This window comes from Gambusia affinis, linkage group LG05 (assembly GCF_019740435.1).
Source record: "Gambusia affinis linkage group LG05, SWU_Gaff_1.0, whole genome shotgun sequence".
Taxonomy (NCBI): Eukaryota; Metazoa; Chordata; class Actinopteri; order Cyprinodontiformes; family Poeciliidae; genus Gambusia; species Gambusia affinis.
Genome location: NC_057872.1, coordinates 31804611 through 31829663, shown reverse-complemented (window position 1 = coordinate 31829663; position 25053 = coordinate 31804611). Strand labels below are relative to the sequence as shown.

The 25053-nt window shown below is 49.6% G+C and overlaps 3 protein-coding genes across 5 annotated transcripts; all 3 read right to left on the bottom strand.

Annotated features, from left to right (window-relative positions):
- Positions 1 to 264: 264 nt before the first annotated feature.
- bnipl (BCL2 interacting protein like) lies at positions 265 to 5283 on the bottom strand. The gene is made up of 10 exons (XM_044116648.1): positions 4533 to 5283; positions 3380 to 3460; positions 3100 to 3149; positions 2795 to 3016; positions 2542 to 2724; positions 2239 to 2341; positions 2022 to 2153; positions 1864 to 1950; positions 1290 to 1388; positions 265 to 728 (listed from the first exon to the last, which is right to left on the bottom strand). The coding sequence occupies exons 1-10, from the start codon at positions 4574 to 4576 to the stop codon at positions 704 to 706; spliced, it is 1026 nt and encodes a 341-aa protein (XP_043972583.1). The 5' UTR covers positions 4577 to 5283; the 3' UTR covers positions 265 to 703.
- A 207-nt stretch (positions 5284 to 5490) lies between these two features.
- On the bottom strand, positions 5491 to 8750 carry prune (prune exopolyphosphatase). The gene is made up of 9 exons (XM_044116642.1): positions 8134 to 8750; positions 7489 to 7596; positions 7184 to 7386; positions 6863 to 7047; positions 6604 to 6762; positions 6446 to 6537; positions 6202 to 6360; positions 5956 to 6046; positions 5491 to 5884 (listed from the first exon to the last, which is right to left on the bottom strand). Exons 1-9 carry the CDS (start codon positions 8170 to 8172, stop codon positions 5676 to 5678), a joined length of 1245 nt encoding a protein of 414 aa, XP_043972577.1. The 5' UTR covers positions 8173 to 8750; the 3' UTR covers positions 5491 to 5675.
- A 1420-nt stretch (positions 8751 to 10170) lies between these two features.
- Positions 10171 to 24489, bottom strand: myo1eb (myosin IEb). Of its 3 annotated transcripts, none has more exons than XM_044116628.1 (27): positions 24279 to 24488; positions 22853 to 22990; positions 22672 to 22761; positions 21590 to 21684; positions 21433 to 21520; positions 20904 to 20993; positions 20618 to 20749; positions 20411 to 20545; positions 20209 to 20341; positions 19908 to 20104; positions 19757 to 19837; positions 16448 to 16534; positions 16278 to 16364; positions 16037 to 16204; positions 15876 to 15961; positions 15537 to 15618; positions 15256 to 15461; positions 15038 to 15182; positions 14831 to 14945; positions 14591 to 14760; positions 14162 to 14307; positions 13934 to 14080; positions 13651 to 13805; positions 13498 to 13572; positions 13210 to 13399; positions 12952 to 13115; positions 10171 to 10829 (listed from the first exon to the last, which is right to left on the bottom strand). In XM_044116628.1, exons 1-27 carry the CDS (start codon positions 24279 to 24281, stop codon positions 10753 to 10755), a joined length of 3282 nt encoding a protein of 1093 aa, XP_043972563.1. In that variant the 5' UTR covers positions 24282 to 24488; the 3' UTR covers positions 10171 to 10752. The 3 variants fall into 3 exon arrangements, 2 of the variants coding, with proteins under 2 accessions (XP_043972563.1, XP_043972564.1); XM_044116629.1 differs by having other exon boundaries at positions 13210 to 13363; XR_006370611.1 differs by lacking the exon at positions 10171 to 10829 and having other exon boundaries at positions 12977 to 13115; positions 13210 to 13359; positions 24279 to 24489.
- Positions 24490 to 25053: the final 564 nt, after the last annotated feature.

Below are 25053 nucleotides of genomic sequence, written 5' to 3'. Positions count from 1 at the left end.
ATCTAACGTTGCCCATGGTAACAGAGGGGAGAAACAGCTTATAACTCCTCTTCTCCATTAGCCTCTGTAACCCTAATGCTACCTCATCACATGGAATAAACCACGCCCCCTGTATGACAGAGCCACGCCCCCTGTATGCCAGAGCCACGCCCCCTGCTGGAATGAGCACTGCTCCCACAGACTGGTCCAACACAGACCACTCCAGACTTTGCCAATCCCTTGACTCACCGTTCACACTGTAAAACATGACAGAACTCGAAGGCATCTTGTAAATATTTTATTACTGCAGCAGGTGAACAACCAATCAGGAACCTCCAGCACAGATGCCCCGCCCCCTGCAGCATGAAACCCAATCTACATCCAGACCAGAACCAACCACATCAACCAGACTACACATGTTGGGGTTGCTACAACTTATGGGTGGTGCTGAGACCAAACGTTGCCATGGAAACAGTGAGTTGGTGTTAGGTAGAGAGAAGGCGGTGAAGGAGGAGGAAGAGCTGCTGATGAAGACCAGCCCTGAACGCAATTCCATGGAGATCAGCCGGAAAACCGACCCAGGAAGAGTTCCTTAAAAACTCCCAACATAAACAAAGCAGCATAAATAAACCAGTCTGTACAACCAGCAGGTCAAAGGTCAGCAGGGTTAGGCTTCTGCCTCCCCATTCACCCGGTCTGATCCGTCAGAGGTCATCTGAGGTCGTCATCTTCTCAGCTTCTCGTCATACCTGTGAAGGACGGAGACATGAGACAAGAACTAGAGACAGACCATTCATGGAGTTTAAATCGATTCATCGGCGATTTAAGCATCAGGAGAAAAATCAGACAGAGAGAAAAAGGTCAAATAATAAAACGTCTAAAAGAAAGATCTGCAAAAACTTCAGCAAATGAAGGAATAGATGAACACATGAACAGCAGACAGGGACAGTATGGATACAGAAGAGATAAATCGACCTACACACTAAACAGTAGCGTGTAGCTATTCTGTTCATGGCTCACAAACAGAATAATAAAAATCAGTTCAGGATCTGCAGAAGGAGAGTAAAATAGGACAGGAGCAGAGCGAATAACGGTAGAATAACAGAGTAGCAGCAGCGTTAGCTCAACCATAGCTCAGCGTTAGCTCAGTGTTAGCTCAGCGTTAGCTCAGCGTTAGCTCAGTGTTAGCTCAGCGTTAGCTCAGTGTTAGCTCAGTGTTAGCTCAGTGTTAGCTCAGCGTTAGCTCAGTGTTAGCTCAGCGTTAGCTCAGTGTTAGCTCAGCGTTAGCTCAGGAATGTTTCAGCTCTTACTGTCGGATTGCCTCTGGGATCTGCAGCCTGTCTGTGGGGACGAACTGCGACAGCTGCTCCAGGTTCTGAATGAAGCGAATCTTCCTGCTAAATTTGTCACTATGGAAAACAGGTGAGGTCAGAGGTCACAAAACGTTTTCTGATCATGGTCTCAAGATGGTAATAGACAAATTTTGGCTCACTGAAGAGATTCTCTGCATTTGGTCTGATTTACTGCGAGTCTGTGTGGGACCAGTGTGTGTGTGGGACCAGTGTGTGTGTGGGACCAGTGTGTGTGTGGGACCAGTGTGTGTGTGGGACCAGTGTGTGTGTGGGACCAGTGTGTGTATGGGACCAGTGTGTGTGTGGGACCAGTGTGTGTGTGGGACCAGTGTGTGTGTGGGACCAGTGTGTGTGTGGGACCAGTGTGTGTGCTGCAGACCTGATGAAGGGTTTGACCAGTGTGTGTGTGGGACCAGTGTGTGTATGGGACCAGTGTGTGTGTGGGACCAGTGTGTGTATGGGACCAGTGTGTGTGTGGGACCAGTGTGTGTGTGGGACCAGTGTGTGTGTGGGACCAGTGTGTGCTGCAGACCTGATGAAGGGTTTGACCAGTGTGATCAGTGCCTTGATGTACCAGGCCGGATGCACCACCAGCAGCCCCTTCAGGTCCTTCTTCAACCTGCACAGAAACACCTGCTGAGCAGCTAGCTCCACCCGCCCGCCCCGCCCCACTGGAGGAATCCATCCTACCTCCTGTCAATGGAGGTGTAGCACTGGTGGAGCCACTTGATGGCTGGCAACTTGTTCCTGGGAGCCATGGCGCACAGGTAGACCAGCAGGTAGTTCTCTGAAACCATCAGGTCCAGCGTTCCCACAATGTACCTGCAGGAGAACGAGAGCCGGGTCACCTGTCCGTCCAGGTGGGCTTCTGTCACGCGCTGCTCCGTGACTCCACACCCAAACACACCTGAACAGGTTCTCCATGACATACTCATAGTCCTCCACTGTGTTCTCTGGCAGGTAACAGGAAGTAAACAGAATTATGGCGTTCATCCCGTCTCCATAGTAACCTGCCAATGACAGGTAATTTCACTTTGCTGTAATGGTGAACACAGAAATCGATCTGACGCTCAAGGCTTGCTACAGGTGTGTTCCATGGTTGTTCCAGGTGTTCTAGTGACTGAGTATTTCCTGTGTTTCAGACGCTGTAGGTGAGTTACTCTGTTTGATGTATTACAGATGAGTTGCAGGTGAATGTGTGACCTCTGACCTCCATGTGACAGGACCTGCAGGTATGGCTCCAGGACGCTCATGTTGACCTGGTACTCCTGTCCGGATATGGAGAACCGCCTCCACCGGCGGCCATGTTGGTCCACCTGGTCCAGCTCCATCAGACCCTCGCTGGGCTCCGCCGCGCCCACTGACCGCCTCCTCCCCATCTCAGGCAGGTCGTCTGTCAGGAAGAGGTCAGAAGTCAGCATCCGAGCAGCAGCTCCTTTAGCTCCGCCTCCCCGCCGCCTCACCTTCCCACTCCAGGTCGTGCACGCCGTCCGGCAGCGTTCCTGACTCGCTGCCGGACGGCGTCTCCAGGTCCTCCACCTTGATGTCCAGCGACAGCGAGTCGTCCGGCGTCCCGGACAGCGCCGCCGCCGAAAAGCTGTCGCTGTTCGGGTCGCTGAGGGCCGGCGCCGTCAGCCGCTTCTTGGCCCCGCCTCCGCCCAACGGGACCAGGCTGGTGGGCGGGGCTAAAGAGAGGTCAGGATCGGGTTTGATTAAGTTGGGTTCAATGGATCGATGGCATCCATTTGGACCGGAACCAGAGACTCACTTGAGTCTGCAGCGCCTCCTGCTGGACCCTCGGGATCCTCCGGGAGCGGCCTGAAGACCGGGTCAGAACAGAACCACCCGGTCATAACAGAACAGCAGCAGAACCCGGACCAGTAAAACCAGTGAAGGTTCTAGATGGTTTGATGTAATAATGCTGATTAGAACCCTTAGAACCGTCCTGAATTCTGGTTCTGTTGGAAGGTTCTTCCTGCCCACTGTCACCACATGCTTGCTCGGCTTGTGGCCTGAAGCTGACTAAACGGGCCGGTTCTGGTTCTTACCTGGGGAAGCCGTCGTCCAGCCACTCCTCCCTCAGCTCCATGTCCTGGATGCTGCCGGGCCGCGGGGTTTCCTCAGCCGCTCTGCAGGGGCCGAACACACAGTTAGCACACAGCTGATGATGTCACGGAGAAGGCTCTCTGATTGGTCCATTTCCTAAGAAACAGTCCAGTCCCTTCTCTGATTGGATAATTGGGTCAACATGTGGAGATCCAGGCAGGTTCTGCTGGTCCAGTACACCCAGAACCAGAACCACGGAAAACCAAAGACATGAAACCAGGAAGGAAATAACATCTGAGTAACTGGACCTTAGCTGGACTGGACCGGACCCAGTAACCCAGCTCACTGACCGACCCGACCCGATTCAGCTTCCATCAAGAATATTTGTCCCCAGAGGAACAGGTAACCCAAATGCGGTACCACCGGTACCAGGACTCACTCCTGACCTGATGGTTCTGTGGAACCGACCCGGTCCGGTTCTCCAGGTGAGAAGCTTCTCTGGCTCACCTGGAACCGGCCCGACCGCTCCCACTGACACACCTGAGCAGGTGAGGAGGGCGGGGCCTATTGTTCCTGCGAGGCCCAGCCAGGTGAGAGCCTGCTTCTTGTTTCCGTCGCGCTGCCTTCAGGGTCCGGCTGGGAAAAACCCACATGTGTTAAGGGGAGGGGCTTAACGCTTAACACCTGAGACAGTCAGAGGACAGGTGGACCTGGACTGGATGTGTAGAGGGAACGGTTGTGGAGGATGTCACTGGACTGGAAAGGTTCTGCAGGTTCTGGAGTCAAGGAACCAACGACCCGGGTCAGAGTGGCGCCAGGTTAGAGCGGCAGAGCGGCCGGTCCAAAACCACAGTTCTGCTCGCAGTGTAAACCGGCCCTGAACCAATCAGGAGCTGACTTTCCAAACAGTGACATCATCTACACCGACCCGGTTCTTCTGTTGAGGACCAGAACCGGTTCTCTCCTCAGCCCGGTCCAGTCTCTGACCCAGAACCGGATCAGAACTGAGCCAGTGAAGCCTTCGCTGACAGACGGGAAGAACCGGTGCCGGACAGAAACATGACTTCCTCTGTGAGTAGGAACAGGAAGCACACACACACACACACACACACACACTCTGAAGTTTTGCTGCGGTCCGGTAAGAACCGGGCTCACCTGTCCTCGGTGGTCCCGTCCATCTGCCCAGCGGGGGAGCTCATGATGTCACAGTGATGTCACGGTGTGTTCTGCTCTGCATGTATGGCCAGCTGCCGGTGTGTTTGTGTGTGTGTGTGTGTTCCTCCTCTCTCTCTCCTGTCTGACTCGCCCAGCAGGTCCGACTGCATCGCAGGGCAGAGCCGCTCTCTGATTGGTCCAGGCTCACCTGGTCACTGCAGACCGGTGAGGCGGGGTGTCAGCTGCAGCTTCATTAACCAATCAGCAGGAGGCGCTGCAGGAGGAGCTGCAGGGTCCTAAAGCCGCTGGTTCCGTTCTCCATCTGGGTCTGGAAACTTCCTGTTCAGATGTTCTGGTTCTGGTTGGATTCCAGACCCAGAACATCAAGAGCAATGACCAGACAGAACCAGAACATGTTCTGGTTTCTGCTGCAGCTCAACCGGATCTGGGTCGGAACAATATGCTGCAGTTCTGGTTGGTTCTGGTTCTGAGCCACTCGGATTGGGTCTGGTGAGGTTCTGCAGTCAGATCAGGAGGATTGGGGTTGACTCAGCTGGAGGTTTGGACCTGGTTCTGGGACTGCAGGTTGATCAATTGATTAATCGATCAATCAATACATTGATATTACATACATTTTGCAAAGCTTACATGACTTCTCCGATGTTTTGTTTTCTTTTTTAGTTTTTTTTCCCCCTTCCCTCTTCAGAGACTTTTATTGTGAAGGAACTGATGTCAGAGACTTTTATTGTGAAGGAACTGATGTCAGAGACTTTTATTGTGAAGGAACTGATGTCAGAGACTTTATTGTGAAGGAACTGATGTCAGAGACTTTTATTGTGAAGGAACCGATCTCACAGACTTTTGTTGTTGTTGTTTGTTGTTGAGTTCTGAGGTGAACTCAAACTTCCTGTAGTATTTGAATGGAAAATGTTATTAAAAGAAGAAATAAAGGCTTTTATCTTGAAAAGTCTCTTTAATTCATGAAATAATGGCTTTTATTCTGGAGGTTGGGACAGAACGATGCAGTAGGTTCTGTTGGACCCACCAGATTGATGCGAGTTTAAAAAGGTTCTTGACCGCAATTTGTGTTCTGATGCTGCATCTCCATTTTCCAGAGACATTGCCGTGGTAACAAAGGTGAGGTCAGAGGTCATCAAACTTGCCCCGCAGCTCCTCGGCTGTGATGCACGGCAGGCCGCCGTCCAGAGGGCAGCCGTCCACCAGGCTGTTCGAGGGCGTGGGCGGCACTGTCGGCTCCTCCTCTGTGTCTCCTAGGCAACCGCCACCATCACACTCCCTCAGGAAGTCCTGGACCAGGGGGAGGAGCTTCTTCCTGGACGCCAGAGCGTTACCTGGCAACCACAGACAGATGTTACACACCTCAAGCTCCGCCCCTGCCTGGGGAGCCAGGTGAAGGCCTCACCTTGATGGAACGCTGAGATCAGAGGGTGGAGGCAGGGGGCGGGGCTGAGGCCAAGGGCGGGGCTCTGGGCACGCTTCAGGTAGCTGCTCACCTGGCGGAGAGCATCATGGTTGGCATGGCAACCACAACCAGCAGAGACTGCAACAGTATTGACGGAGAACTACAACTACCAGGTTCCCATAGTGATACTACATATCAGTACTAAAATAGTACTATGATACTTCCAGGGTGGAATACGTGAGGTACCTGCTCCCTGCAGGTGCTGCTGTGGCTGAACACAGCGAGCTCTCTGATTGGCTCCTCTCTCTCAGTGAAGGAGATCGTCATCATCAGCAGCAAATCAAATCCAGACTTGTGACAGAAAGCTGAAAGCTCCGCCTCCAACTCCACCCTCTGCAGCAGCTCCTGGAACACAACAGGGCCCCCTGCTGGCACTCACACAGTACTGCCGCTGTGTATGGATGTACTGTGTGTTCAGTTCAGGTGTTACCTCCAGTCTGAGGTAGATAACAGGAACGGCGACGTTGAGACTTCCTGAAACAGCTTTCATGTCTTTTAACAACATCTGCTCCGTGTTCAGACCTGCGGACAGAACGCTGCTCTAAGTACCAGCAAACACTGCGAGCGCTAGCTAACACCGAGGCTCACCTGAGACGTCCAACTTGGCCTTCTGCAGCTCCTGGAACAGAGCGCCCCTTGGTGGCAGAGAGGGGAATCGCGCCTCCAGTTCAGCAACGTAGCAGCTGTCTTTAGGAGTCACTTTACCTGCAGCGGCAGCCATGTTGATGCAGTCCAGCACCACTGTGGCTGCTCACACACACACATAGTTCAGAACAGGTGCTAATCAGATATATCCTCAGAATCTGCTCAGGCAGCTCTATCCAGGTGTGTGTATCCAGGTGTGTACCATAGAGTAAGAAGGCGAGCTGCTGGTCCAGGATCTGTGGAGCTTCCTTGATGATGCGTTCGGTTACCAACGTAGCGCAGGATCCCACCATCTCCACGGTAACGGGGCAGGTAGGAGAGGGTGTCCTCTCAGCCTGATGGTGGTCAAGCACCTCCACTACTGCCCCCTCCAGGTCAGCGTCTGAACTGCAGGACAGGAGAGAGATGGTCAGAACACAGCTGGGGAAGTGAGGCGTTCAGGGCCCTGCGGCTGCAGCACCTGCTGGGGTCATGATGAGTTCATGGTCTCTGGGCAGAATCAAGTGACCCTTCTGCAGCTCACCTGGGCAGGACGTTGTGGTCCACCAGGCTGAGCCGCAGGCGGCCAGCGCGCCGCAGCGCCCGTAGGTCCAGCTGATCCCGGAACAGCAGCAGGTGTTGCGGCAGAGCAGCGCGGCGCAGCAGGAACACGCTGTCGGACCGCAGCGCCAGGTCTGACTGCCGGATGTTCATCACGGGCAGAACCAGCGAGTCACCGCCTGCAGTCTGACACACACACACACACACACACACACACACACACACACACACACACACAGGGTGACCTTGGCTCACTGAGGCCTGGCAGCTGATTGGGCGACTCCTAACCTTGAACAGGAAGTAGGCAAAGGCCATGGCGGACACCATGGAGTCCACATCACAGGCTTCGTTCCCCAGAACCACATGGACATCTGGACCGGCCCGGTCCGGGTTCTCCTGCAGAACCGAGATGCAGCAGTCAGAACCAGAACGGAATCTGGTTCTGGTCCGGATGTGATCCCTGGGTTTTAGAATCTTCTGGCCTACTTCATGCAGTCTAAAGTTTCAGCTGAAGCTGAGCTGGACCGATCAGGTGATTGGTCGCATTTATTGGTGATTTATCAAAGTTATCGTTATTAGTGCAAACCACAGAAGAAGAATGAAACACTGAACTCACTACAACATAAATAAAAAGAATGAAATGTTATAAAAGAATCTATCAAGATGACAAAAACTATTAATGTTATTTTTATGCATTACTCTGAATCTTATTACCGCTCCAGGAAATCGTTACCCAATTAATTTTCAAGGATTCATTAAGTTTCCGGTTCCGTTCATTTTTAAACCATGACCGGGACTTTTATTTTGAAAGTGACCCCAGCTTATCGGTTTATTTCAATAAATCAAACAAAAGCAGCCGCCGCGACCCGGTACCGCTGCTGGACAGTTTCAGCCGAACCTCAGCGGGTCTGGGTCGGAGCACGGTTCCGGTACCTGCAGGGTCCGCCGGCAGCTCCGCAGAAACTCCTCCATCTGCGGCAGTTAGCCGTTAGCTTCCAGACGGTACCGCTCCGGTTCTGCTGAAGCGACCGAACCGAGCCGTTAACGGGCAACGCGGGCTCCCCTGGCGGCGGATCCGAACCGGAACGTGAGCGGATAAACAGACCGTTAGCACAGAACAGGGTGAAAGGTCAGGGCGGCTTCACTGACTCGCTCCAGGCTCGGAAAACAGATACACTCAGTTTTACTCTGAGGAACCAGAACATTCTGGAGAACTACTGGACCGACACAGAACCCCCAGCTGCTCAGAACAGGAAGTCACCTCGCATTAATATTTGTACACAAATTAATATTTGTCAGATAAAACATGTTCAAAATATAAAGTTGTAAGAACCAGAACACAAAAGGTCAGAGGTCAAACATATAAACATTAGATTCCTCCAGAGACCAGGGCCAATAGCACAGAATTCATCACTGAAGAGTTTTTCCTCCGACACAAGAGCAAACGACACAGACAAACCCTAACGTTTCAAATAAGAATCTCAGTAGTGATGGTCTATCTGAAGCCCCGCTTCGAGGCTTGTGTCGTCTTGTTGAAAACCACGTGACCGACAACAAACGAGGCTTCGCATTGCATGGGTCATGTGACTGCTTCATTTTGCGTGTCGGTTTTCAAAATAAAAGCGTGATGAGCCGCTGCTTGATCGCATCAGAGGAGTATTTGTCTTCAGCAGTGGCCGAAATAAAAGGAACCTTTTATAGTTCATGTGTATTAATGATTTTGATGAAGGCACTTATAAAAAATTAATGTTTGTTTCCAGTTTCCTCAATGGTTGATTATTGAGACAATTTTGTAACTTTATATTTATGTGTTTTTATTATGTAAAACATTTTGACACTGGATTGCAGCTGAATTGTGCTACACAAATAAACTTTATTGAAAAGGAGCCAGCAAGAAGAAAAAAAATCTGACATCAGGGGAAAACTGGAGATGATGATTCACAAGATTCTTAAATAATAATAATTAAACCTTTCACCTCTAAAATTTTCACCTTCGTGAAATTTCCACAATTTCTTTGTTCTGCAAAAATATATCAGTCTCTAACAGCAGAAACAGACTTAAAGCTGTTGGAAAAGTAAAATTCTGGCTGATGAGTAAAAATATAAGGAATCAGATCAGAGAGCCAATAGAAATCCAAGAAAAAGAATTTTTGAAGAATTTTAGATTTTCATGAGGCAAATCAAAACTCAAAGAAAACTGTCTGCCCCAACAAGCTGCACTCCGAGAACACTAAAACATCAAATGTCTTTACTGTCAAATCAGGCAATGACAAAAGAAAACAGCCAGTAACAGTCAACATATACCAGGATTAACTACAAATTATTTTAATAACTAAAAAAAGATTAGTTAAATAGGATTTAATTGACTCTCTTGTTATTAAACGTGAGTTTGACAAAAACTTTGTGACAATGTTGCATTTACTAATTGTTTTTAAATATGTCTATCTGAGTGACAGGCTGTCACAGTTTCACCAGCAGGTGTCACTAGAGAGAAATGAATGAAGCATCAAGTGATGAACCTTTGGGCAAAACAAGGACCGGGAAGCTTCATTGCTTCATGAGGCTTCATTTGGCCATCACTAAATCTCAGTCCACAGAGAATTTACAAAGTTTGCATATTTTAAACAAAAACAAATGATAGAATCTCCAGGAAACGGTGCAAATATACCAACACCTGAAAACGACCAAAGAAACCTCTACTTCCCACAGAACAGAAAACATTTTGGTTTTCCTGCAGGAGTGTCAGGAAGACGGATGTTTTCATTTTCAACCGACTCGTGAATCTCTAAGCAATGAAAAGGAGCGTCGGTGTTTGAGCTCCGTGTGAGGCTAACTCTGCGACTACCATCAAACCTGCTGCTGCAGACCCACAGCGCCCCCTGCAGGCAGCACCAGGGACTACATCCGTCCAGTAAATTCTGCTGAATATTTTTTTTTTTTAGTTTCACAGACAAATAAAAAGAGTCGATAGATTTTTATCATATTTTATTTAATTTGTTGGTCACAAAAACGCATTCTAATCTAAAATCTATTCTGAGTTTTAAAGGATTAATTTACAACATATGAGCTAATATGAAATATTCAGACAGTGTATAAAAATTACGGACTGATCAGAAGTCTAATTTCCAGCAGCACTTGAAGGCAGCGCACCTTCCAACAGGAACTCTGGGTAATGTAGTGCCACCTCCACCTGCATTAATGTCTGGAATCAGACCGAAACTGAAGGATGAAACAGAGGAGACTGTAAATCTGATCGTTAAACATGTTTCTAAATGGATGCTGGATCAGCCAGACCGGAACCAGAACTTGGTTCAGTTAAATTTATGATTTAATCAGGCAGAAAAACTGAGATGAGGATAAACCCTTTGGGGCCTGAAGGAGGCGCTAGCTACTAATACTGATGTCAACATTGATGGAACGACTCCTTCACAGAGCCGCTCATCAAGAGCAGGAACCCTTCAGAACCGACCCAGGCCGACGAAACAGACCAGAACATCGTGTGTTTGACTCCAAGTGTCTCCTGATGGTTGACCTCTGACCCCAGCCCCAGGTCTAGATCTTCTCCACGTAGTTTCCAGGGAACATTCCCTCTTTGCCCCGCAGCCGGCCGAACCACCAACCCGACGGATCTACGAAACAGGAACCAGAGGAACGGGTCGGAACCACAGTTTCACATTTACTGCAGAACTAAATCAGAACCACAGCTGTCCAGTTTGTTAGGTTTTGTTTTCTTGTGCAGTTGACGGGGAAAGTGTCTTGCTGAAGTTTCCAACTGGGTTCACCGATGAGCCTTAATTTGAGTCTGAATGGATCCTGACTGGAGGAACTGGAATGTTTTCAGCCCTGATGGTCACTGCAGGGTGACCGACAGGAACAATCCGTCACACCTTCAACTACCACAGTGAAATAATCAGACAGATTTCATCCCGATAAACCAGTTCTATTCCAAAAATATTATAAATACATAACAAATATTTTCATAGCAAAATTCAACACAAATAATTTGGCATGTTTATCAAAACTTTATGTTTGTAGTCAAAAAAACCTTTTGTTTCTCTGGTTTTCATTTTTATCTCACTTTTTACATATTTATTTTACAACAATAAACACCAAACCGGAAACTGTTGGGGGGGAGAGAAGGGGGGCTTCCTGTTGATTTTACCTCAGAATCTGGTTCTAAATCCGACCTAAACTAATCCGGCCCGCGATTAAACTCCAAGTGTGCTGAAATATTACGCTGTCAATCAAGTCAATGCAGGTTTTATCTGTTTAATGCCAATTTATGTCAATAAGTCCCTCCAGTTTCGTTAAGAATTACCGTGGAAATTGACGTAAAATCACCAAATCGCCACACTTCACATGATTAGAAATTCATTGCAGATTTTTCTCAAAAATTGTCAAAAACTTTCTTACTTGTACTAAACAGCAGATTGTGGTCCCTGATCCAGGAGGCGAGTAATAAAAAGTTGTCATAAATAAGTGCAAATACTTCAAATATTTCCAAATTAGTATCACAAACACTTTGATTTTTATTGTAAAAACATTAAAAGTATCACAAAATCCAGGAGGGACTGAAAAGATGTTCAATAAAATTAAAATTTAAGAATTGATATGTTAGCAGTTTATGGGCAGGTTCAATACATTCTGGCACAACCGGCCCTTTAAGAGCCTCCAGGGCTTTGATTTGACCCCAAACGAAAATGAGTTTGACACCCTGACCGAGCAGATTGATTGGTCCTCACTGCTGACCGAGAGAAGAAAGGTGCAGAGGGGAGCGGCTACCTGGCAGCTCAGAACCACAGAGTCGGTACCATCGGGTCCATGAACAGCTTTATGTAGAATCTGCAGAACCACAGCAACTGGCTGCAGTTCACCCTGAGACCTGTAGGGGTGCTAGAAGCAGCAATGACTTAAATACATCCCATAGCTGCCAGTTATTGTCCACCTTATTCTTAACCAAGAATACCTGTAGGGGTACAGTACAGGTACCCTGTAGGGGTAACCTTGGGAGGTTACCGTGGAAACAACTACCGTGGAAACTGCTCTGGATAATCTGCGGTTTATATTCATTGTAGATGTTAATCTCTGATTTTGGTTATTGTGCGACATCAAGTAAAAGTTGAGTCCCGAAACCAAAAGAAGAGTTCCTGTGATGAGCGAAGTCGTTTCCACGTTTCCATCGCCTCCCGACAGATGAGGCAACAAAAAGACTTGAAAAGAGAAACCAAGCAGCTGTTAGTGGCTCCGGTTTAAACCCTCAACTTTAGCTATAACCTCCTGTTAGCTTTAGCCTCCTGCTGTTCACTTCCCCTGCACTGAAACCCAAACCCAGACTCAGTTCTAAGGCTTTGACTAGGCTCTGCCTTAAGCTCAACAAACTTGTGTCCCGCCTCTCTGAATAAAACCTCATTACTATGAAGATACTGAAGAGCTTCATGGCTTTTCTGATGACTCGACGTTTCGCCATCTGAAGAAATGATGCTAAAGATGCTAGCGTAGGAGCCACTTCTTCAAATCATCATCCCTGTAGTTAGCAGCTGATGTTCTGGCGTATTACAAAGCCTCAGATGTTAGCTGTTAGCCGTTAGCGCGTTGCTAGCATGTAAACAAATGGTTCGCAACTGAAGTCACAGCCATAATTCATGCACAGCATCATGGGGGCTGGAAGCAACAGGACCATGGGTAACCATGTGAACCGGGCCTGGACCTGGTACCAGCGGTTCCACTGGACCCAGCCCATGGCAGACGTACCTTCAGTGAGGATCTCGATGACGTCGTCGGCGTTGAAGCTCAACTCGTCGGTGTCCTGGGCGTCGTAGGCGTACAGAGCTTTGCACTGCGGCGACCGAGGTTTGGGTTTAGGCCGACCCACTCCCGGAACCGGCTTCACCTCCTTGGAGAGGCGCCTGTGGAACCTGCGGGCCAGGAGTACCGACACATGTCACCGCTGGGGGCAGCAGAGCAGCTATCTGGAGGTGACCTTTGACCGCCGAGGGTTCTGGACCTCACCCTGCCGCTCCCTGGTCAGGGACGTTCATGAAGCCCATGTCCAGGTTCTGGGGCGGCTGGTTGCTGGGCCGGTGCGGGTTCTGGAGGCGAGGCAGGGTGGGTTGGTCCATGCTGGACTGCTGCCTTAGGGTGGACCCTCTGGAGGGGGCGGGGCCTCCTCTGGAAGCCCCGCCCCCTCTGCTGCGAGGCACTGCAGCAGAAAATAGAAGAAGTGATGAACCAAAATCCTTCAGAGAGATTCCAGAACCGGTTTCAGAGAGGTTCTGGTCCAGAGAAAGCAGCTGGTACCTGAGTGGTTCTGGTAGGTGGGCGGAGCCTGGCCACCCATGTAGCGGCTCTTGCGGTTATCCTTCCGGGTCGGTCCTGCAGGTCAGACAGAGGAAGTGATCAGGAGGTGACATGAAGGTTCTGTCATGGGGGACGTTCTGGGTCAGAACTTACTGGAGTTCTTTGGGAGGCCCGGCCCGATGGAGACGTGCAGAACCTTACCACAGGGCTTAAGAACCACCTCATCTCCCTGGCCCGCCTGGAACTGGATCTGCCTGGAGCCGGACGAGCTGAAGAGATGGCGACCCTTCTTCACCTTGAACTCCAGGCTGGATGGAGGAGAGGTTCCGTTTGGGTTCTGATCAGGTTCCGTTTGGGTTCTGATCAGGTTCCGTTTGGGTTCTGATCAGGTTCCGTTTGGGTTCTGATCAGGTTCAGGTGGGGTTCTAGTACTCACAGGTTGTTGAACTTCAACGCCAGCTTGCGGTCCGTGTTCTCCTGGTACCGCTTCACCAGCAGACTGAGGAACTCGGTCTTGAAGACGCTCTGCAGGACGCTGTCGTACTCTTCCTCATGGACGATGAAGAAGTCGTCCTGCAGCGTGCTGCCGGACAGACGGGCGGGCCAGAGCCATCAGAACCGATGCTGGGCTTGGGTGGTTCCCCCTCTGGTTCTGGTCACTTACCTGAGAGAAACTGACTGGATCCGGTTGAGCTGGATCTTCCTCTTCAGAACCTCACGGATCTGACCCTTATCCGGACCTTGCTTCACCTTCTCTCGGCCAATCAGATACAGGAACTTTGGGGTCAGGATGAGGTCACACTTCGTCGTCTGCAAAACAGCAGCAACAAAAACGGGTCGGAGAACATCTGGTTACAACAGCAGAACCGGGACAGAACCAGCACATCTGGACCACACAAGTCCTGAGAGCTTAAGGAGAAAAAGAGGAGAACCTCCGTCACTCGCACAAGCATCCAGGTGGGACGGACCCGACAGCAGTCATCAGGTCAAAGGTCATCTCCAAACTGCTCTACAGAGGGAAGATTATTCCTAGCAGGTGACGCCCCACAGGACATGACACCCCGTAGGAGAGGAAGAGCCTTCAGTTTCGTACCTTGAAGCGTCGGTCGAACTTGACGACCACGTCAGCAAAGTCCATCCTCTCTCGACGACCCACAAACTGCCGGATCTCAGGGTGGTTGTCGGTTCCGATGTAGTCGCCCACAAAGTTCCTGTTGATGCTGTTCTTGCGGCGTTCCTTCTTGTTCAGCAGAATGTCTGAGGCTGGAAAAAGAAGGATCTGTGAGGACTCAAACCGGACCAGGACTCCTCTGTTTGAGGCAGAACTTCGGACCTTCCTCCCTCATCCTGACGTATTTGCGCACGGCGATGTGTTTGCGCCACGCCTTCTGGATGACGCGGGCGTAGCCGTTGAATTTCCTCTCACGCATTTCCTCCAGCAGGAAGAGCTGCACAGACAGAGAGCAGAACCTTTCAGCTGGTGTTGGAGGAGGAAGTACTGCTGCAGAACCAGAACCTCCAGAACCAGAACATCTCTTACCGACTCCGGAGCTTTGATGAAGACCTTGGCTGTCCCCAGCTGGAACTGGTCCTGATCCATGTTGACGGAGCGCAGCAGGTGCAGGACGCCCTGGCGCTGCTCGCCCCGCCACTCGGGCCAGGTCTCTCTGGTCAGGATGGCGTACCTGCAGACCGCCAGACCCGTTAGAGGGACCGAGCCAGCGGCCGGTTCTGGTTGTGTGGGGCTCGATGCAGAACCTGTGCAGGAACTTGTTGAAGACGCGGCGGTAAGCGTATCCGGCCCGGCGGACCCGGATGTTCTCCCGCAGGCCCAGGTACTCCACCTGGTGCCGGACCCGGGTCTCCTCCCAGTCTCGGGGCCGCTTGGTCTCATTGGGCTTAATGCACCGGATGTAATGGGGCGTGCACTTCATCAGGGTCTGGACCAGACTGTTGGCCTGTTTCTGGAGGAGTGGAGGTCAAAGGTCAAGGACCGGTCTGGTATCTGGTCACCACAAACTGCTAAGGACCCGACTCACCTTGATCTTGCTGCTGGCCGTGGTCGGCCGGCCTCGTTTTTCCACCTCCAGGTTCTCCGGGAACAGCGCTCTGATGAACGGACTGACCACGAACACATCACAGATTAAACCACCTCTTATTCTGAAAGGTCACAACTTCCTGCCCCACAGGTTAAAGTGACATTGACCAGGTTAGAGGACAGGAAGTTGATTAAACATTAAAGGGTTAACAGCTGACTGAGGGTCAGATCTATTCATACCAGGCAGAACAGAACCAAACCATCTGGACCTGCAGTTAAAGCAGCTGTCCATCTGGAGGCGCCATGGTGTAAACCTGAAAAGATGGAGCTCAACACTCACTACTCGCTGCTCTGCATCAACTCGATGATGTCATTGAACAGGACGTCCCGGTTCCGCTCACAGAACCCGACCACATCATACGACACCTGAGAGAGAGATAGAGAGAGGGATGGGCGAGCAACAGGTGGGGTCAGGTCAGGTGGGGTCAGGTGGGGTCAGACCTTGCCAGCGTAGTGGTGGATGATGAAGCCGCGGTTCCAGCTGCTGAAATGTTCGTGCGTCCCGATCTGTCCCTGCAGCTTCTGCAGCAGCGTCTGGTCCGCCCCCTCTCCCTTGGCGTGCATCGTGGCGCAGACGTCGTCCAGGACGCTCATCACCCCAGGAGGATTCTGGGAATGACCAGATGGACGGAGGAAGTGACACGTGCCCCCAAGCCCCAGCTGGGGGCGGAGCTTCACTCACCAGTTTGGACTCGATGAGGTCACAGACCACCTTGTTGTTGAAATACTCAATGGGGGTCCAACGGATCCCCTCCTGGATGTACTCCTCCTGCAAAACCAGAACCAGAACCAGAACCGGGATCAGAACCGGAATCGGAACCGGGCTCGGGTGTGCTCGGCTCTCCAGCTCACCTGCTCGGCCTTCAGCGTCAGCTCGATGAAGATCTGCTGCAGCTTCTCGTTCACAAAGTTGATGCAGAATTGCTCAAAACCGTTTTTCTGAAAGCAGAAGAAGAAGCAGCGCCTGGTTGAGGAAAGTTCTGTTAAAGGACGATCGCTGCAACAGCCTCTGCTAACACCAAGAAAGTCTGAGCAATGGTCGGTTCCTTCTCCACGGATCGAGGGATAGCGTAGCGCTAAGCTGCTAACGATGCGACGACCCGGCTGTTACTCATCAGCTCCTTCTTTTTGAACACGTGCTGCCTGCTAGCGTCGGCTGCTAGCGTCGGCTGCTAGCGTCGGCTGCTAGCGTCGGCTGCTAGCGTCGGCTGCTAGCGTCGGCTGCTAGCGTCGGCTGCTAGCGTCGGCTGCTAGCGTCGGCTGCTAGCGTCGGCTGCTAGCGTCGGCTGCATCCTTGGAGGGATCTGTTTACATAGACCCTCCTCCAGCTGGCCCCGCCCCCACTTCACGTTGCCGATGTTACAGTTAATGTTGTAAACAGGTTTCCACTTGTCATTACTTCCCAGTTTGGGTTCATGTGTAAATGGGTGAACCGGCGCCCCCTCCTGGTGGTTGGCAGTGTTAAACATAGTGAACACAGACATCAGTTCATGAGAAATGGCCGCGAGGTTCACTGAGGTTAACGCTCTGGTAAAATGTTACGTTAGCTTGATGCTAACATGAAATGCTGTAACTAGGCCTGTCGTGATATACGATAAATCGATTACTCGTACGATAAATTAAAACTATCGAGGTCATTTTAATTATCGTCTCTTCCAGCCTTTTTCTCTTTCTGTTGATGACACTGAATGAAAAAAGGTTCAACTCCGCTGCTCTCCACTGACCCTCCCTTCCTCATTTCCTCAGTGTAATGTCCAGTTCACACTACACCATCTTAGAGCTGTCGGCCCATTTCCAAAACCTGAGAGATCACACATTAGCCCACAGAAATCCTAGGTAGAACGGTTCCATCGGGTTCCATCGGGCCGTGTGGTGTCCAACAATGGGCACAAAATAATGGTTACAAGTCCAGCTAACTCATTTTAAAACCAGGCATTAATCAATGCTTTACTACAATCTACCTGCAGTGCATGTGTCTCTAGTGTCAGTGTAACGTCCTGACTGAATGAAAATCATTAGAACCTTTTTATGTCACGTTAACGAAGAACAGCTGAAAAGTTACCGGGTTCATCAACTGGTACCAATTTGTCTCCAACTCCTCCCCTCATCATTTCTATATTCTTTACACCAAATGTTTTATAAACATTAATGTTGTTTCCACATATCATCTCCAATGTCCGCTGGATGCAGGATGATCGGTTATGAAACCACAAGAGACAATCTGAGAACATCAACGTTCTCAGATTGTCTTAAGGGGAAAATGTAGGAGTGAACTAACGTGTAGTGTGAACTATTGCATCAGGTAGTCGATGTTCCATCTTCTCTATTTAAATCTAATGATTACTGAAGGGCAATATGGTTTACAGACTTCATAATCTGAACTCTTTTGGTTGAATCCAGTATTTATTTACACTTTGGTGTTTTTATTCATTTTTGTTAATGGAGACTGAGAATCCATTTTATTTTATTTTTGGTTGTTTTGTTTATTTTATCAGTTCCAGTGTAAAATGTTCTTTTGAAAATAAAGTGTATCTATCTTTGGCAGGAAATCACATTATTACATCATTTCCATTAAATTATTTCAGTGTAAAAAGGTCTTCAAACAATATTATTGTTTATCACAATAATTTTTGAGACAATTAATCACTCAGTAACATTTGTTATTGTGACAGGCCTGCCGCTGTGATGAACCTGATTCCTGATCAGTCCATGTTCTGCTCTGGACAGATAAACTTTGTTTCATCTCATCCTGTCTTCTGGTCCTTATTCACACAACACAGAACTGATTTGGACCGAGCTAGAACCCGATCAGGATTAGCGAGGTTTCACACGGCCACCATTGTTTTACTGATGTCTGTGTTATTTTTCACCTTCTATAGTAAAACCTGTTCATAGAAAAAAATGAATCTGTTAGTTTGACTCTAAAATGTTCAAACCTGTGTTGCACATTTCTACCAATAAGAAATAAGAACAAATTATTCATTTTTAAATATCATACTGTCCAAATCTGGGATAAGCCATACAGTTCAATTAAACTAGTATGTTTGAAGGCTAAACTTGAATCCATCAAACCGATTTGATCAGGAATGAATTCAATAGTAAACCAAACATTTTACAGCCTGATGTTACCTGTCTGAATAATATCAGTGTTTAAAACTAGCAGTTTTTCTAACAATGCAGTCAGGCGGTATCAGGCCAGAATAGATGAAAGAAAGAAAAGATTTAGAAGTTCACAGAAAGCTACAGAATTTGATAAAAACTGTGAGCTGAGCTGAAGTAAATAAAAGAGAAGTTTAAATACGTGAGATATATTACTGATATCAAAGGAAAATAAAAACGGGAGACTGTAGATGATGTAGGAAACAGCGCCCCCTTCACTTCCGGAGTGCAATGGTCCCATTTCCATATCAGGTCTGAGGCTGACAGCGGTCCGTCCCGCCACTTCCTGTTTGCTGCAGCCAGGTAGACTTGTTCAAATCTTGGGAAAAGAAGGACGCATGTGGAGGAATCTTTGAATTCAGTCAGGCCTTGTCGCCACGCTACGACGCAGTCGGCCTACAAATCCGTCGGCCTACAAATCCGTCCTTCGAAGGATGCGGACCCTGAATTCAGACAGTTTATGTTGAGGCTTTTTTTGTGAAACGAGTTCTTTCATACTGTGGGAATAAAAAGTTTCTGTACCGCTGGCTAATGGTATCTCTGCTGTTAGAACTACAAAAATGGCCGATGTCATTAGTGTGGGATGCTGTGCGACTTGGAGGAGCGCGGGGTTAATTGTTCTTCCAGGACCCACTCTGTTAAAATTCCCCAAAGATCCAATAAATGTTATTTTAGGACAACAGGAGGGTTAACAACTAAAACGTCTCAGAATAAGAATATTGTTTCCTCTCTGATTGGCTGCTGATTTTAAATTGAATATTTCATTCTTTGCATTTTTCTTCTGTAAAAATGATTTTTATTTTTTGTTCCCTGGGAAATTATTTTTGATGATAAATACAGAAACAAGCTTAAAAATCAAAGCATCAACAATAGCGACTGTAATATTAATAATAAAATGATATTCAGAGCAAAGTAGCCAACAATTTCTTTGATGGGGCGACAAGCACCTGGATGATGGATAGGGGGCGCTGTCCCAAAACGGGCTGAGAAACGCTGGTTTACCTGGAAGATCTCGAAGCCGTAGATGTCCAGGACTCCGACGTTGAGCTCCTCCGTCTCCTTCTGCATGGCCTTGTTCACGCACTGAGACACAGGAGACACCGGCTGAGACGGACAGGGACAACCGCAGGACGAGACGCACACTGGGACTCACGTCCACCAGGTAGTCGAAGAGGCGGGTGTAGAGCGCTTTGGACAGGGCATCCCTGGAGAAGGAGGCCTGCTCCGTGTTCAGGGTGACGGAGATGGACTCGGTCTTGCCGCCCCACTTGCTGTCCATGACCCGGCTGGTGAGCTTGTTGCAGAGTCCGTCCTGAGAGATTCCCAGCAGGAAGGACGGGAACGCCAGGACTGGAGGGGACAGAGGGGGAAGAGGCACGGCAATGTGAGGACAAACTGAGGACAGGAGAATCCGGGTTCTGATTGGTTCCATTTGGTTGTGTTGGGCCTCCTACAGTCCTGGCTCTCCACCACGGCGTAGTTGTTCTCCTCCCGGAAGCCGATGTTCCCCAGGTGAAGGATTCCTGCCACCATCTGCAGAACCGAGTCCTGATCGTCCAGAGACAGACCCACGACGGACATGGCGGCCTGTGGACAGAGGGACGGTTACACTGGAGACGGGGAGACAGACCTGGGGACGGAGGTCCATGTGGTCACCATGGTATCGGAGAAGTCCTTCCTGTCGTCCACGTCCTCCACCGTGTAAGTTCCTGACTGGTTCAGGTAAAAGTAGTAGTCCGGGGTCGTGACACCCAGGTTCTCCCTCTGCTCCCCGCTGGCTCCGCCCAGAAGCTGACATCATCACAGAGAGACAGATAAACCCCCCTGTGTCCCAGTACACCGAAGTACCTCACCAGTTAGTACCTGGTAGTAGATGTGGAAGTTCCTCTCTCCGGGGTTCTGGGAGACGACTCGGCTTTTCTCCAGCAGGAAGTTGGAGATTTTCCCTCCGTCAGGCGCTCCGCCCCGGCTGAACTGGATCTCAAAGTACTTTCCCTGGACAGACAAAAGGCCTGCTGGTAGTACTACTAAAGTGTAGTACTACTAAAGTGTAGTACTACTAAAGTGTAGTACTACTAAAGTGTAGTACTACTAAAGTGTAGTACTACTAAAGTATAGTACTACTAAAGTGTAGTAGTATAGTACTCACAAATCTGCTAGAGTTGTTGTTGCGGACCGTCTTTGCATTACCAAAAGCCTCCAGTAGGGGGTTGGACTGCAGGATGATGTCTTTGACCCGCTGCAGTGACAAGCGAACTTGGTTACCATGGTAACTGCCTGCGTCCACAGCAGCAATGGAGACCCAGACCACACCTGCCTCCACCTGTTTCCTCCAGGTCTCTGACTGACCGTCCACATCGATTCCAGACTCAAAAGATTTTGAGAAACTGATAAAAACCTAAATCGGTTTCATCGTCACTCAGACGCAGAGCGAGCCGAGCTAAAGCAACGCAGCAATCAGCCAGCGATGCCGACCGGCGCCAGTTGGCACCGCTGGCGCCGCTGCATCATCAGAGTCAGTAAACTAAAAACGACCAGAATAAACCATCTGAGCTTTGGTTGAGTTATGAAGCATTTTGTGCTGCACCAAAGTAAACTTCTAAACATTCGGTCTTGGTTCCGGTCTGGACTCCATACCTGCCTCTAGTGACTGTAACCATGGCAACAGCAGGACACACCTGTACTTTCTCTCCTCCTCCGGACACTTTGGACACGTAGCTCATGATGTACTTGGCAGCGACGGTTTTCCCGGCTCCGCTCTCGCCGCTGAGGAGACAGGAAGTAGTTTCACATTCAGCCGTCTCTGGTTGAGGACGACTGAGAGGCTCCGCCCACCTGATGATGACGCACTGGTTCTCGCTGTCAATCATCATGTTCCGGTACATGCAGTCGGCCAGAGCGTAGATGTGGGGCGGGTTCTCGTACTGCGCCTGCAGACAGGTGGAAGTTAGAGACTTCCTGTCTGTCTCCAAGTCTCTCCATGTCTCCAAGTCTCTCACTGTTTCCAAGTCTCTCCATGTCTCCAAGTCTCTCCGTGTCGCCAAGTCTCTCTGTGTCGCCAAGTCTCTCCGTGTCGCCAAGTCTCTTGCTGTCTCCAAGTCTCTCCGTGTCTCAAAGTCTCTTCATGTCTCCAAGTCTCTCACTGTCTCCAAGTCTCTCCGTGTCGCCAAGTCTCTCGCTGTCTCCAAGTCTCTCCGTGTCTCCAAGTCTCTACATGTCTCCAAGTCTCTCCGTGTCTCCAAGTCTCTCCGTGTCGCCAAGTCTCTCGCTGTCTCCAAGTCTCTCCGTGTCGCCAAGTCTCTCGCTGTTTCCAAGTCTCTCCGTGTCTCCAAGTCTCTCACTGTCTCCAAGTCTCTCGCTGTCTCCAAGTCTCTCCGTGTCTCCAAGTCTCTCCATGTCTCCAAGTCTCTCCATGTCTCCAAGTCTCTCCGTGTCGCCAAGTCTCTCGCTGTCTCCAAGTCTCTCCGTGTCGCCAAGTCTCTCGCTGTCTCCAAGTCTCTCGCTGTTTCCAAGTCTCTCCGTGTCTCCAAGTCTCTCCATGTCTCCAAGTCTCTCCGTGTCGCCAAGTCTCTCGCTGTCTCCAAGTCTCTCCGTGTCGCCAAGTCTCTCGCTGTCTCCAAGTCTCTCACTGTCTCCAAGTCTCTCCATGTCTCCAAGTCTCTCTGTGTCTCCAAGTCTCTCACTGTCTCCAAGTCTCTCCATGTCTCCAAGTCTCTCCGTGTCGCCAAGTCTCTTGCTGTCTCCAAGTCTCTCCGTGTCTCAAAGTCTCTTCATGTCTCCAAGTCTCTCCGTGTCTCAAAGTCTCTTCATGTCTCCAAGTCTCTCCGTGTCGCCAAGTCTCTCGCTGTTTCCAAGTCTCTCCGTGTCTCAAAGTCTCTCTATGTCTCCAAGTCTCTATGTGTCTCTCCGTGTCTCACCGCTCCCTGGTACATCTCCACCTCTCTCTCTGTGAAGTACGGCAGCTGTTTGAACGGGTTCACTGAGATCAGAACCGGCCCGATGTAAGTCTGACACAACTGGGTCAAGGAGCTAAACCAGAACTTGTTAGAGTGTGTGAATGTGTGTGTGTGTGTGTGTGTGTGTGTGGACAGAGGATACGAAGATGTAGTCGTCCATGTATCTCTTCTTCAGGTTGTCGGTGATGGCGTCCTCGTTGATCTTGGACAGCAGAACCATGTCGTCCACTCCGCTCACCTTGACGTTCTGGGCCTGCCAGTGGTACCGCTCCTTGCTGCCCTGGTGGGGTCAAGGGTCAACAAAACTTTACCAGGAATGCAAAGGAGGATGCCATTAGCTTTACCAACCTGGAGGTGCTAATCAAACACTTTAACAGTGCTAACACTAAAGCATTATACCAAGGCAGTATTTAGCAGAAGCTAACGCTAATACGCTATGTAAACCTGGTATTTAGCTGTAGCTAGCTAATACGCTATATAAACATGGTATTTAGCTGAAGCTAATGCTAATACGCTATATAAACATGGTATTTAGCTGAAGCTAATGCTAATACGATATATAAACATGGTATTTAGCTGAAGCTAATGCTTATTCCGCTGAGCTGAACCATGATGCCCAGACTCTCAGGATTTCATATTTGTGCATCTTTGTTTGAAACATCCAGAGAACAAGGAGCTCAGCTAAAAGGTTCTGGTGCTGAGCGGTCCAAGCAAAGGGTTCAGCGGCATCCACACTCTGTCGCCCACATGAGGCTTATGATGATGTCACCAATAAGAAACCAGTTGCTTCCAGAGGATCTGGACTCTGATTGGCTGAGAGTCACATGGCCCGGTTCGGTTTTAGTTTCTATTGCTCTGTAGCGTCGCTGTAACCCGTTTCCATGGAGATGAACAGCCTGTCCAGAACCATCACTCTCTGATTGACTGCTTTATAAGTAATTAAAGCGTGATGTCACCGGCCCCACCTGCCGCGGGGCCCCAGGACGCCTGAGGCCCCGCGGGCTGCGGCTGCATCCCTGCTGCATTCCAGAGTCCTGCGAGGACATGCAGAGCTGCTGCGTGTCAGAGAGTGTGTGTGTGTGTGTGTGTGTGTGTGGGTGTGTGAAATAACCCAGGATCAGCTGAGATTAAGCAGAAAATGCGAGGCCTGATTGTTTACATGTTTACTCTCCAAGTAAACTATCATGTTTACAGGAACAATCAGCAGCAGACATTTTCCTTTAATCTTCCCAATTGAACTTGGCCGATAAGCCGACGCCCACCGCCTGCCAGCTGCTCTCTGATTGGTCGGTTTGGATACAAAACTAATTTACAACTCAAACTGTAAACAAACAGATTTTATTCAGCCCAGAGTTTCTGATGTAAATCATTTCAACTATATTTTAATTTTTATTACATTTTTTATTCCCAGAATCTAGTTCAGTTTTTCAGACCCAGTAGAATAATCTGTTCTCTCTAAGTTTGTTTGGTACTGATCAGGGATCAGTTCATCCAAGCCAATTGGACTCAGAACCAGAACCTCAGTGTGGTTCTGTTTTCCTGGATTTATCTGCGGTCCGTGAACTCACCATTTTTCTGCTTCTCCACTTCCTGCTTCAGATCAGAGTTGAGAAATCTGGGTCCAGAAGGATCCGGCTGGATCTTGGCGGCTCCAAGTGGGTCCGGTGGAACCAGTCAGGACTTGGACCGGCTCGCTGCAGGTCGAAACCCTCCGGTTCGATTCGGTTCGATTCAGTTCCCTCTCAACATGCCGCCTTCTCCCGCGGCTCGCCGTTTCTTCCTTCAGTCTTCAGATTGTCTGCAGGTGTGGACAGGTAGGCCCCGCCCCTCCCAGCCCCGGGGAACTCTGGGTAACTGAGTCTCAGCGCTGCGTGGCGGCGCTCTGCTGCCACCCGGTGGTCTGAACCGGAAGAGCAGCAGCAGGAACCAGAACCTTCAGAGTTCGGCTCTGGATGGAGAATCATTTGCTGGATTCAGAACCACCAGAACCTGGAGTGCTGGTTCTGCTTGATCCATTAACCACCGGGTAACATCAGAATCGGGTTGCGACTTGATTAGAGCAGGAAGTGAGGTACACTCAGAACCAGAACCAGAATGAAGTCCAGCGGTCCAATGGATTGGGGTTCGTGGAACCAGAACCGGTCCTTTTGGGTCCATCAGCTGCGGGCGGTTCGGTAGTGATGGTATCATGCTGCAGGTCAGTCTTCACCAACGATGTGTTGCTATGGAAACCTTTATTTTGCTAACCCAGTTACAAACAGAACCTACACCAGAATTGTTCGCTCAGTGAACTGATTCAGTGCTTTGATTCTCTTCTGCAGTTCAGATGATTCATTCATGAAC